At 38.0% G+C, this 12,476-nt stretch overlaps 1 protein-coding gene across 4 annotated transcripts in view; it reads right to left on the bottom strand.

Annotated features, from left to right (window-relative positions):
* The window catches only part of Robo1 (roundabout guidance receptor 1), a 997,953-nt gene that overhangs the window by 463,916 nt on the left and 521,561 nt on the right, over positions 1-12,476 (bottom strand). For all 4 annotated transcript variants that reach the window (XM_016002158.3, XM_076549102.1, XM_076549101.1 and 1 more), the window contains exon 3: positions 7,650-7,733. In XM_016002158.3, the coding sequence (XP_015857644.1) occupies positions 7,650-7,733 (84 nt within the window). The remainder of the gene's footprint in view (positions 1-7,649; positions 7,734-12,476) is intronic.

Below are 12,476 nucleotides of genomic sequence, written 5' to 3'. Positions count from 1 at the left end.
AGGAGTACAAACCATGTATTAGAATAAAAAATGTGATTATTACCTTTCAAAATCAAATGGCCACCAATAGTGCTGACCTACTATTGACGTCTACCCATGATGAGAGTAATATTGTACAATTGGTACAATATAGTAACCCATGGTGCCCATCCATGTTGGCTAATTCTCTTCCGTTTTTTTTCATAGGGATGGAGAAGTGATTTTTTTCTTCACTGGAATAGATGCTCTGTGAATGAATGTTCTTGATTCAGACCATTGTCCATATCAATCACCTTGTTCTGTGTCAGGCGATCACATACAGCACTTATTCTGAAGGAATAATTTCTTTCAGTAAAGAATTAAAGGAAAGGAGTAAGGGCAGGCTCAGTGACAGTGGGAGGAACCCCTGAGCTTCCAGCACATTCAGTTGCATTGGCATTTTGGTGACTTAAGTAAGACTAACATTAAGGTTTTGTTCCCCCATAGTGGTCTATGTTAGAAGAAATGAGGATGTTGTTACACACATTGCTAGTCTAGACAAGATTATTGTCTAGCCTATAATATTTCTAGGACTCCCTTTTCTAAAAGCCAAATTCGATTTCTATTCTCTACTATGCTGAAGGCAGGAGTGCCCTTGTGACTCTAAAGCTAATTGATGATTACTTGTAGCAGCATTTATGAAAGGCTGTGTTGAGATGCTAAATCTCACAGTCTGGGAAAACGGAGTGGCTATATAAGAAAGTCCCTCTGTCATGAGAAGTTTGTGTGAGATATGGATTGCTGTGGTGCTTCTGTGGCAAATTTTGGTTTTCTGACTGTGGCACAATTGACTCCAGTTCCACGCCACCAGCATGATTACCAACCTGCCCCAGATTCAATAGTTTCTATGCACAAGTATGTGGAGGAAGTTGAGAGGACTTAAAGAGGGTTGGAATGTATCTGTGATGATTTGGTGCTAAGTATGATCAAAATACATTGTATGAAATTCTGAAGGACTTAATGAAAATACTATATTTAAAAGAATTTCTTTGCAGCAATGTAAAGTAGAGTTGAATGTCTCACTCACGTAGTGAATAGCTACATGCTTCTTGCATAGTTTTCATGTACTAGTTATTTTTAGATAAGGCTGAAATTGGGCTGCTTTTCACTGTGCAAGAAAATTTCTATTTACTTAATGAAGGGAAATTATTACTGCGTAATAATCTTTGTAAACATTAGACATTAGGAAAGGCTAGCTAATTCTTTTTTGTTTTTTAAGAGAATCAAGTGAAATTCCAAATAACATTCCTTCCTAGAAATCAGAAAACTAAACTAAAACAAGGAGAGTAATTTGAAGAGTATTCTTTTTTTTCCTTCATTCTTCTTTATTAAGAAATTTTCTACTCACTCCACATGCTATCCACAGACCCTCCTTCTCTCTCCTCCCACCCCCCAGCCCTCTTTCCCAAGCCACCCCACCTCCCCACATCCCCCATATCAAGGTCTCCCATGGGGAGTCAGCACACTGAGCCTAGGCAGGTCCAAGCCCCTTCCCACTCTAGGCTCTCTGGACATGGAAGACAGTTGTTTGACTCGAACTCTTTGGGGGGCACCCAGGCAGGGGGGTCGGGATCTGTCCCTGGTCTATGGGCAGGCTTCTGGAATCCGGTGCCTGTGGTGTGACACCTTGCACAGCCTTGAACAGTATTCTATGTAGTAGATTACACTCTGCCCAGGGATCTGTGAGGAAAGCTCTGAACCTGGCGCTTGTCTTTCTAGGTGAGCAAGGACTCATTTCCAGGGCCACATTCTATAGTCAAGGCATAAAATGGTTTAGCGACAATGTTAATTAATTAATGAACAAATGAAGTTTCTCACTGGATTTTCGGATTGGCCAGTCACTTTTGTTGTAGATGCTACAATTCAAAAGTTATTTTTGAAAATTTCCTTTAAAATTTTGTTTGTTTGTTTTTCAGTTTTTCAAGACATGGTTTCTCTGTGTGGCCCTGGCTGTTCTGGAACTCACTCTGTAGATCGGGCTGATCTGAAACTCAGATCCACCAGTCTCTTCCTCCTAAGTGCTGGGATTAAAGACATGCACCGCCATGCCCTGCTCTAAATTTCCTTTTTGCATATGAGTACTGTATTTACATAATGCTCCCAGACTCTCTTTTCTTCAACTCCTCTTACATTTCCTCCTGCCCTAATACCTTCTCAAATTCATGGTCTTTTTAATTATTATTGTTACACACAAACACACATCCGCTCACTTACACTCCTAACTTTATAAATACAAGATGCTGAGTTCATTCACTGTGACTCATACGTATATGTGTTTTGCTGACTGCTTGGGATTGGATCACTAATGAGGCCTTCATTCCCAAGCAGACTTTAGTCTCTCTGTCTTTCCCTCAGCAGTCATTAATTGCCTGTAACTCATCATATCAGAGTGGGGCCTTATGAGATTTCAACCACCGATATTGGCAATTCATATTTTTAATCTCAATTACTCATGTATAGCATTGTGTGTTTGGATATGTTTACTTAAAGAGTACATGCATGTTAACATCGTTTGAAGATGTTACTTGTTGACATACATGAAAACTTTTAGTATTTGAGTACAATTTTTAAAATTAACAGCAAATTTTCAGAAGTTCAAATCAAAGCTACTTTTTTTAAGGAGACATTACACGAGACTTTCCCAAATCAAGCCTTTATAAATTTTTCTTTTTCTTTTTCAAGATTTATTGCATTTGGTGTATGTGTCTGGATGGATACTTGTCTGTATGTGAACAGCATGCGTGCAGAAGTCAGTGGAGATAAGAGGGTGTTGGTTCCTCTGGAAGTGGAACCATAGGAGGCTGTGAGCTGTCTGATGTGGGTGCTGGGTAGCTATCATAGCATGGCTAGGCTGTTTCATTTCTAACTAAATGCTCAAATGGACTTAAAATACTCAACCTCATGTAACTGAAAGGTCCTGTGAAGTTTATATGCAATTAATTTTGGATTAATTCACTTCTAAAGTATTGAAGCAGACCTCCCACATTATCTGTATGAGCAATACCATCTTCCTGTGAGGTAAGATTATCAGGAGTCAGAAGCCGCTGCCTACAAAATGCTCCTAAAAATCCTCTGTGCACAGAAGACAGTCATAAATTCTGGTTGTTTATATCAGCACAGAAGAAGAATATTCACATAGAAAAATGGAGTTCTTTTTCGATTTTACCAGTGAAATTAGGAAATTAAGAATGTATGGAGACAGGAACTGGGTAACACCCTTGTAAAGCAAGTGTGAGTTCAAATCCAGAAAAACCCAAGTGAACCTGGTCATGGTGGCATGTGTCGGAAACCCAGCACTCCTACTGTGAGGCAGGAAATGGCAGCAAAGCAAGCCCTGTAAGCCTGTAAACGTGTTATGTTAGCATACAGAATGGCAAACAAAAACCCTATCTTGAACAAGGCAAAGACCCACATCAGATTTTGTCCTCATGAGTCCTTGCACCCCTATGAACACACACACACACACACACACACACACACACACACACACACACACAGATATACACACACACAGACACACATACACAGACCTCCTTCCCAAAAAGACACATACACATGCAACACACTCAGGTACACATACATAAATGCACACAGGCATACATACATGCATGCACACACAGACATAGACACACACACACACACACACACACACACACACACACACACACACACACATACATACATACACACCAATACACAAATGTGGGGAGATCCAAGAATTAACACTACCATCATATAAAAGTTAACAGCTGAGACGCTGAGATTCCAGAATATAGTTTGGGGATCACATTTGTGTTTCTTCAGGCAAACATATAATTTGATAAGGATATTGCTTTCTATATAAGGTAACACATAGTTTGTTTTTCTCCTAAAGAAACTATAAACAAAATTTACATGGATGTGATAACATGGGGTGGAAAACTTTGATTTCATTTGAAATTGCTTGGGTATTCCTGGCAATTCTTGGTTAGATTTTACTTTGACTTTGACATTGACATAATCCTGATTTTTTATTTAAATATGCAACTTTACATTTATTTTTTCCAACATACCATTATAAAAGCAGCAGGACCCCCTTATCTGTAGTGATGGGAATACTATCTTTGTTATCTTATGCTGAAATGGAGACAAAGAATATACTTTTAACATTATATTCATCAAATTTATAGACTTTTTTCTTATCAAAACATGGTTAAAATTCAATTTCTTTTCTAATTACTACTTTCTAACCATATTATGAACACTATCAGGGATCATTAGCTCCCACTTAATTTTTAATTTTTACTTATGGATAAGCTTTGATTTATTTATGACTGAAATTTTTACAAAGGATGATGTAAATCTCACATGGACTATATATCTATTTCATAAATTTAAATATTCTTACACATATTACATTTTTCCTATTTTCAACAATGTTTAGATTTTGTGTAATTGGATAGCAATGTGCTCTTCTGAGAAATTCCAAAAAACCATTGATGATTACATATTCAATCTTTTTAGGCTTGTGTCTGGTCCCATAAAGTGCTAATTTGAGACCCTAGCTACCTTGTTATTGTGACAAAGGCTATATGCTGTGAACTGTTAAATAACCCCTAATATTTATGCCATGCTTGGTTAAACAGGAAATGGGCTATTTCATTATAAATAATGCACAAGTCCACTTTAATAACCCACCACGATGCCACCTTAGAAATTGCTTTGCATTTATTGATCACTAAGAGCGAAACTGAAATATGGGAAAACATTACATGGCCTTATATCTCTAGCTACAGAGAAGGAGAAGAGTAGTCCATGTATTCCTGCCTTTATACCTCACATTTCTACTCTCCCCAATTATCTTAAGTAAAGCACTTCAACAATTTAGATAAGCATAGTATATGATATAAAAGGCAAGTAGTAAAGGAGATTAACATTTGTAAACTAGGTTGTTAATGAAAACATAAATTCATGTGTATGACATGAGATCCATAGAGTCTAAGACAGGTCAGGTTGACAGTGATGGTCCCCAATGATTTGAGTGTCAGAGCAAGCGTTGGAATGACTAACTACGTACAGCAAATATTACACTCCTAAGAAAATATTCAAAACTAAATAGGCGAATTTAGTTGAATGGGTGTGAATTTGAATTTGAAGTGCATGGCCATTTTAAGGGGTTAATTTTGTATTCCCTAAAACTGTCATTCAAATGTGTACATATTGCTTTTAAAATATGCCTATAAAATATTGGGGTATGTTCACATGCCACCTGAATAAAATGAACAAACCTATATTAAACACCTGACATATTTTCACTGACATTTAGAAATGCTATGCAAATGTAGCACTAACACACAATTCCTGGTAGTTTCTCTGGTTAAGTGTAAAGGAAGTTTGCTTTAAAACTAATCCAAACTAATGACTCATTTTCTGTGTTGCGTAATATGAATCATATTTACTGATAGATCCAGGCTTACTAACCTCTGGATGTTCAAAATTACAGGTAATTTACATTAAATATGCAAAGTTCTTCCTGAACAAATAGGACATCGAACTTTCTCATAATATATAGAGATTTCTGCAACTCTTATCTGAGGCCGAAGGAATCTCTCTCTCATACATACATGCACATACATATCCACACACAAAAGAAAAAATGAAGTCTGTAGCTAATTTCAAGCAATGCCTTGAATAAAGCCCGTGAGATCTTTCTTATCATGAACATCAAGTGGCTGAAACATTCTTTCTACTTTGATTTTCTTATCAATGTCAGTAGCGGTTTTAATGAGAAAAACAAAACAAAACAAAACAATGAATCCACATTGAAATAAAAGAGACCCAAGGTCCATGTTTGATTTACAGAGCATAAAAGAGTTCCTGAATTAACAAGAATTTCCAATAACATAATGTATGAGTAAATGCTCTTGATAAGTGAAGGATTCAGTTATAGTTTCAAGAAAATGATGGTCCATATGATTAACTTTTACTCACTTTGCAATAATTTTATTGCTTTGTTTGTTCCTTTGTAGAAAATAAATATAATTCTATAAGTTTATTACTCCACATTAATTTATCTATGGTAATCCCTCAAAGGGGGGAAATACATGGAAATCAAAATATTTAAATGCAGCATTTGGCATTAAGTGCATTGTTATTTAAGTACTTCGAATGCAATGCTGTGACATGATTTATATATAATACTCAGGAAATCTATAAAAGAGAAAGAGCAAAGCCCATTAGCGCATCTAAACAATGCAGTTTATCCAGACAGAGTGAGTACAAGGGAGAAATACGCTGATGAGAATACCCCAAAAGGAACGCTGTCTTTGATTCCTCCTTTCACAAATACAGACTACCCTGATTTGTGTGTGATATTAAGGGTAATCTATAGCTCTTTCTCTTGCTACATTTCTGGAAAAGAATCACAAACTTGCCATCACTATAAACTTTGGTCAGTTAGCCATCTGCTCTCTGTGCTTAGGAGGAAAACAAGAAGTAGGAAATCTCAGGAATGGAGACTTACAAGCATGTTAAATTGTTAATAAAGGTGTTGTTAATTTTGGTGTTTATTCCAAGTGTTTAAAAACCAAAAATTAGGATAAAAGGTGAAGAATAAATCTTTCTAGTGAAGACAGCGAAGATGCTTCTAAAGTAAATTGTCAGCTTATTGTTTTGTAACACAGTGCAATGTGTCCCCTGGCTCACTCTGTTTTGTATAGTCATGTGCAAATTGTGAAGACACAGAAGAATTCTCTTATCTCTCACCTCCACTGAACTCCTCCTCTTCTCTACAGCCTACCCCATCACACAGCCCAGTAGTGTCTGGGAAGAACCCTGTCTGCCAGCACCACAGAAAGGACATAATAAAACCTCTACCACACCAGACCTCTATTATATTATTATCTGAATCAAAAAGCTTTAAGTGGTGCCGTTTATTCTTTATCCTTGTCTAATAAGTCTCAGTCAAATTATGTCAGAGTAAGAGATTGCAATTGTGTTACACAATTCGACTTCTAACTCTACTTAGAAATTATGCCAGGGAAGATTCTTGTATTTTATGACTGATCATTCTTAGATTTTTGTATGTAAATTACTCCCAACACATTAACTGAATCTGTACTTTTATGCTAATGTATACATGTATCTACTTCAGATGGGATTGCTTGTCAAGATAACCATGCCTCATGCAAACAAAACCCAGAGATATGAGTTTGTCATTATGAATTGTATCACAGTTAAGAGTTTGCTTAAAAGTACAGCTAAATTTGAAATGTAACCACTTGTAGGTTTCTTACCTTTTGCTGAAGCTAATTTAATAAAATATTAAATCTAAAAAAAAAACCAAAAAACAAAAACAAAACGTTTCCTTTTGAACAGGTTATGGCATCCACGTTTCAGAACGTTAAACTTTCTATTAAAAACAGACAACCGCTCTAAGTTCAGTTTTCATGCACAGCTCTGTTCTCCAATGTATTCACATTTGCAGTCGGACTCTGCAAGGACAGAAAGAAGTCTGGGAAATGAGGACAGGAAGGTGCTGCGGCTGAGAGCTGGAAGCAGGGATGGTGAGAGATTTTGCACAGGTGGCTGATGATGGATGGAGGTGGAAGCATTTCAGGAGGAAGTTAGCATTTGGGAAAGAGACACTCTACCTGTGTAGCCCAGCGAATTGTCATCATTATCAGAGGTGGGGGCTGGCGTCCCGTTGTCGTGGCCCCTCTCTAGGTCCTCAGGGTCTGTCGGAAACAACACCAGAGCTGCTGATGGAGTCACAGAAGTAACAGTAGTTGCCATTTCGATCGCAGCATGTCCAGACACAAGTAAATCCACATGTGACAGAAAAACACACAAGGACAACACACAGCACACGTCTTCCTTGCCCTTCCTGCAGCACACTGATCCCTGGCCAGGTCTCAGCACCATGCTTACACTTTCCCCTTCTTCCCCTTAATTTCCCTAATTCTCTGCTCTGCCTGCACCTTTGCTGCACTTCAAAGCTGGCTAAGGACTCCGACTGCCCTCTGTGAGGCCGCCAGCATGACTGAGGGAGCATATGGAGGAGGGAGAGGGCAGGGTGGCTGGATGCTAGCATTGCTAATTTTCTACCTTATTGTTAATCAAAGCTATTGACTGTGATCACTCCCATCATCGCTTCATCTCCTGGCAATTACAGACTCCAGGGACTGTACTTCAGATGAGAGCAGGAGGGAGTCGGAAAAGAAGGGTCTTCGTGGCGGGGCTGAAAGAGAATGGTATTATAAAAAGGCTCCACTTGTTTTCCCCTTAGAAAACAGTAAAGGAAGCAGTGCACATCTCATGTCTTTGGAAGACAACAATTTCTGCTAGAATAGGGCTGAGAAAAATGGAATGAGTGTCAGGGTAAAATAGCACCTAACTTGGCATATTTTTTGTCTTTGAATACTTAAAGACATTCCAGATTCCTTGATAGTCTATATTGCAACCATCCATAGAAATGTTATCATCTTTATATTCTTAGTTTTCTCAAAAAAAAAAAAAAGCCTTTTAATGTTTTTTTTTTTCCAACTGGACATTCATTTTCCTATGCAGAGTGGTTGAGATGAGGGTAATACTCAGGAGCTGAAGTCCAGTCTGTGAGTGGCAGCAGTCTAGTGATGCTGTTGTTATGCGCCGTATCTACACGTGCTAGATAATTTCGACCATCACCTATTGTTTTGCTGCTGATAACTAGGTACAGAAAGAATGGAGACCATGAGTCTAGCTCCTAAATCAAATAATGCGGAGTCATGGGTCATTCAAGTTGCAGTGTTCGATAGGCTTTTATCCCCTTAAACAGTATCTGCAGAGCATTCTTCTGTGTTGCATGGGGAAGAGCCCCTGCTTGCTTATGAAAGAAAGTGAGTCACTTGGAAATGGGGCAGGAAGCACACACAGCTAGTGTCCTCCCTCTAGAAACATCACAGGCATCATTACTTTTGTGTCCCTGCTTGTTTTCAGTTAGGGCAACACATTTTGTCTCAGGCAGCGGTATTCAGGAATGACTTAGGAATTTTTAACAGGAAGTAAGTCTTTCACAAATCCGCAAGGAGGTTTTACCAGTTACCTGCTATTATCCCCTCTCACTTTCATGCTCTCCATGTTCCCCACCACAAATGTCAAAGAATGAAACTGTTGCGGTTAATGTGGGAAGAGAAGGGTTTGGATCTGCACAGACAAAAGGGGAACATGCTCATTTTGCTTTATTTATCCTTATCTCTCTGGGGATGGTTTTGTCATGTTTATCCTCAAAAGTGAATTTGGAAACATCATGCAGTGAATGTGTCTGCTCTCTAGCTCCTGCAACTTGTTAGCTTGCTAGATGCATGAACTGTTTAGGTCAGAATTGTGTGTTCCATCCATTAGAGAGTCTGGGGAGTAGATCTCATTGTGTAATTTGGGGCAGTATTAGTTACTATGGTGCTGGACCACAAACCAAGGAAACCTCGCTTAAAGGGTTAAAAGAATAAGGGGATGAAACAGAGAGAGAAATAGAAATTTGTTATTCATGTGTATGAAAAGGTCTTTAAGGGAGGGTGCAATCCTGCTTCTTTAAATGCTGTTAAAAAATACCCACAGTGTTCAGGGGGTGACTGTAGTTTTATGAATTAGTTTTAGTAACAGGCACAGACCGTCAAGGGGAACCTTACACTTAATTATGCAGGTGTAGTTTATTTATTGTGGCTGCATTATTTCTAATCACTTTGTTTAAAGCATGGTAACATTCTTCCAAATATATGACTCAATTAAATTGCCTTGTTTATGTAGTATCATAAAACTGTGGCATAAGGCTTGTACATTTTTGTTACTGATACCTTCCTAGATATGTGGATATTTTCCTAAAATCCATGCAAATAATGGGAAGTGAGTTCATTATCATTAAAATGAGTTGCCTAAATCTACTTAAAGGAAAAAAAAAAAAAACCTTCACCTAACTCTTAACTTATTCTTAGCGCTCTGTAAACTTACCTCCTTATGTCTACCCCCCATGCCAGGGTCTCCTTTTAGGCTTAGGGAGGATTAGAGTGTGCATTAATCAATCAATTTTTTTACCATATCTGCAAAGCCCATCCTGTCTATCTAATACTGCCTTTAATTAAAGACATGCTGGGTCTAAAGGAAATAGAAGGTGCCATTTTCACTAATTTTTCTTCTTTCTCCTCCTTCTTGTCAAAAGATACCGATAACAGAAAATGCCCCGTTGCTTCGCTCTGTGTGAGCTGGAGGCTGAATGTTGAGTCCAAAAGATAGCTACTTATTTTTTGTGTTGTTGTTAAGTAGTATTGATTACTCAGCCACAGGCTAGAAGATAAGGAAGTGAGAGGTTATTCTCTTTTGGCATATTTGAAGGAGGGTTTCTCTGAGGTCTCTGAGTTTGGGGTCCTGTAGGCTTGAATTCAAGTGGGTGAAGCTACTGTTTGTTGATTTAACCCTCCATGTCATCTGCAAATGCATTGGTACCTGGAGCTTTGGCTCTCATGGGTGTGTTACTTGGATGAAAATGTAAACTCCCTGAGTCAGGCACTTCCATTTTTTTATTCTTACACAGAATTGAAATGAAGGTAACAGAGGGATTAATGAAGGCAAATTTTTTATTTAAGTGACTGATTCTAAGTAAGAAACAAGTGGAAAATGAAAAAGAAAACAATGCATTTTCTCCTTTAGTATTATGTACTGGAGGGAAATTGCAGTATGTGAACTCAGATGTTTTTGCATCCTCGGTCTCCCTGGTAAGCCAATACTAAATATAAAGTATTTTATGAATTATAAAAGGGACATTGGAATCAAATAATTATATACATCCAAGGTTGGAAAAAAATTCCCATCAGATATAAACCTCCAGGGAAGTTAGTGCCTATTTCGTGTTCATGGTCTTTCATTGTTAGGAAATCGTGTGTTTTATTTGTTTGTTTGTTTGTTAGGAACAAACCCACTTTTTACGTTCTCTGTCCCTCAGCTTCCATTCTAATCTGGGGGACAGACCACTCTAGGCCTTACTGAATGACTGCCTTATCACTAGTCAAATTCTTAAAGGCTTTGGTCTCATAGTTCTCCAGACATCTCATCCTGCTTTCTCTACGGATGCCACCATCCAGCCCGAAGGCTCCCAGTGGTTTTTATAAGTTGATGCAACTTCCATATTGTGAATGCTCCACCTACAGTCCATGGCCAATTCAATGTCCTGTCCTGTCTACACCAACAAATTTCACACTTTCACTTAGTAAACATAACACTTGTCAGCTACTACTTCAATGTAATCTCCTAGTGTCCCTGATTGTGTTCCCTATTTTACATAAATGTGCATACATTTTCACTATTTTACACTTCAGTAAATGCTGTTGTCTGTGGTTATAAACAACAATAGACTTCATAAAAATTAGCCTTGGTATGTATAAAAAAGGAATTGCTTGACTTTATCTTCTGCATATAGGGCTGTTGATTATACTTGAACCAATAATATGCAAAAATGTTTGTGTGTGTGTGTGTGTGTGTGTGTGTGTGTGGTAACAGCTTTGTACTATAAATCATTTATCTCATATAAGATATGTAAGATATGCATGTAAGATAAGATCATATAAGATATTCATGAACCAGCCTAGGGAACATTATCTATAATTATTAGACTATGCAGTTAGAATAATTAAAGGGTGAGGCATGAAATGGTAGAGAAATATACTGTGTGAGAAGGAGTTCAAGAAAGAATATGGCACATGTTAGCAATTAATCTACTATGGAAACATCAATAGTCAAAGTGTGGGAAGATCATGTAGTCTAAGCAAGTTTGGAATGTGCTGGAAATGCTGCACTGAAGATTTTTTTCCCCCTCCTGTAGGAAATGGCTATTTTCATAGGATGAAAGGTCATTTGAGTCTTGACATACCAGAGTTCTTTAAGTTGTTCACTATACCTCAGCAAACAGTGTTACAGTATGGAAATACAGAAGCCCAAGAGAAAAAAAAATCTGATCATCAATTTGGAGTTTCAAAGGTGGGCTTGATAGTTCATGTCTTTAACTCCAACACTTGCTTGGGATGTAGAAGCTGCCACATCCCTATGAGATCCAGGCCAGCCTGGTCTACATGGGAAGTTCTAGGACAACCAGGGCTATATAGTTAGAAGCTCAGCACTTGGGAGACAGAGGCAGGAGGATCTCTGAGTTTGAGGCCAGCCTGATCTATAGAGTGAGTTCTAGGACAGTTTAGAGATACATAGAAAAACAAACCAAACAGTAAAACAAATTTGCTGTTTCATTTGTTTATATCAACAATTTCAGTTGATTTTGCGATTGTGACTTATACATTAGGATTTTTCACAATCATCATGTTCTTTGGCTGCCATGTTCCAGTCAGTCTGGTTCACCTCCAGGAATTTACATTAAACACAAAAGTCTCCCTTTTGGTCTACTGTATAGTGTTAAACTGGTTTCTTTATAGATTTGAATTATTACTGCACCACACTTTGGC

Source organism: Peromyscus maniculatus, chromosome 12 (assembly GCF_049852395.1).
Source record: "Peromyscus maniculatus bairdii isolate BWxNUB_F1_BW_parent chromosome 12, HU_Pman_BW_mat_3.1, whole genome shotgun sequence".
NCBI classification, from domain to species: Eukaryota; Metazoa; Chordata; class Mammalia; order Rodentia; family Cricetidae; genus Peromyscus; species Peromyscus maniculatus.
Note: the sequence above shows the minus strand (reverse complement) of the source record. Positions and strands in the feature narration are given on the sequence as shown.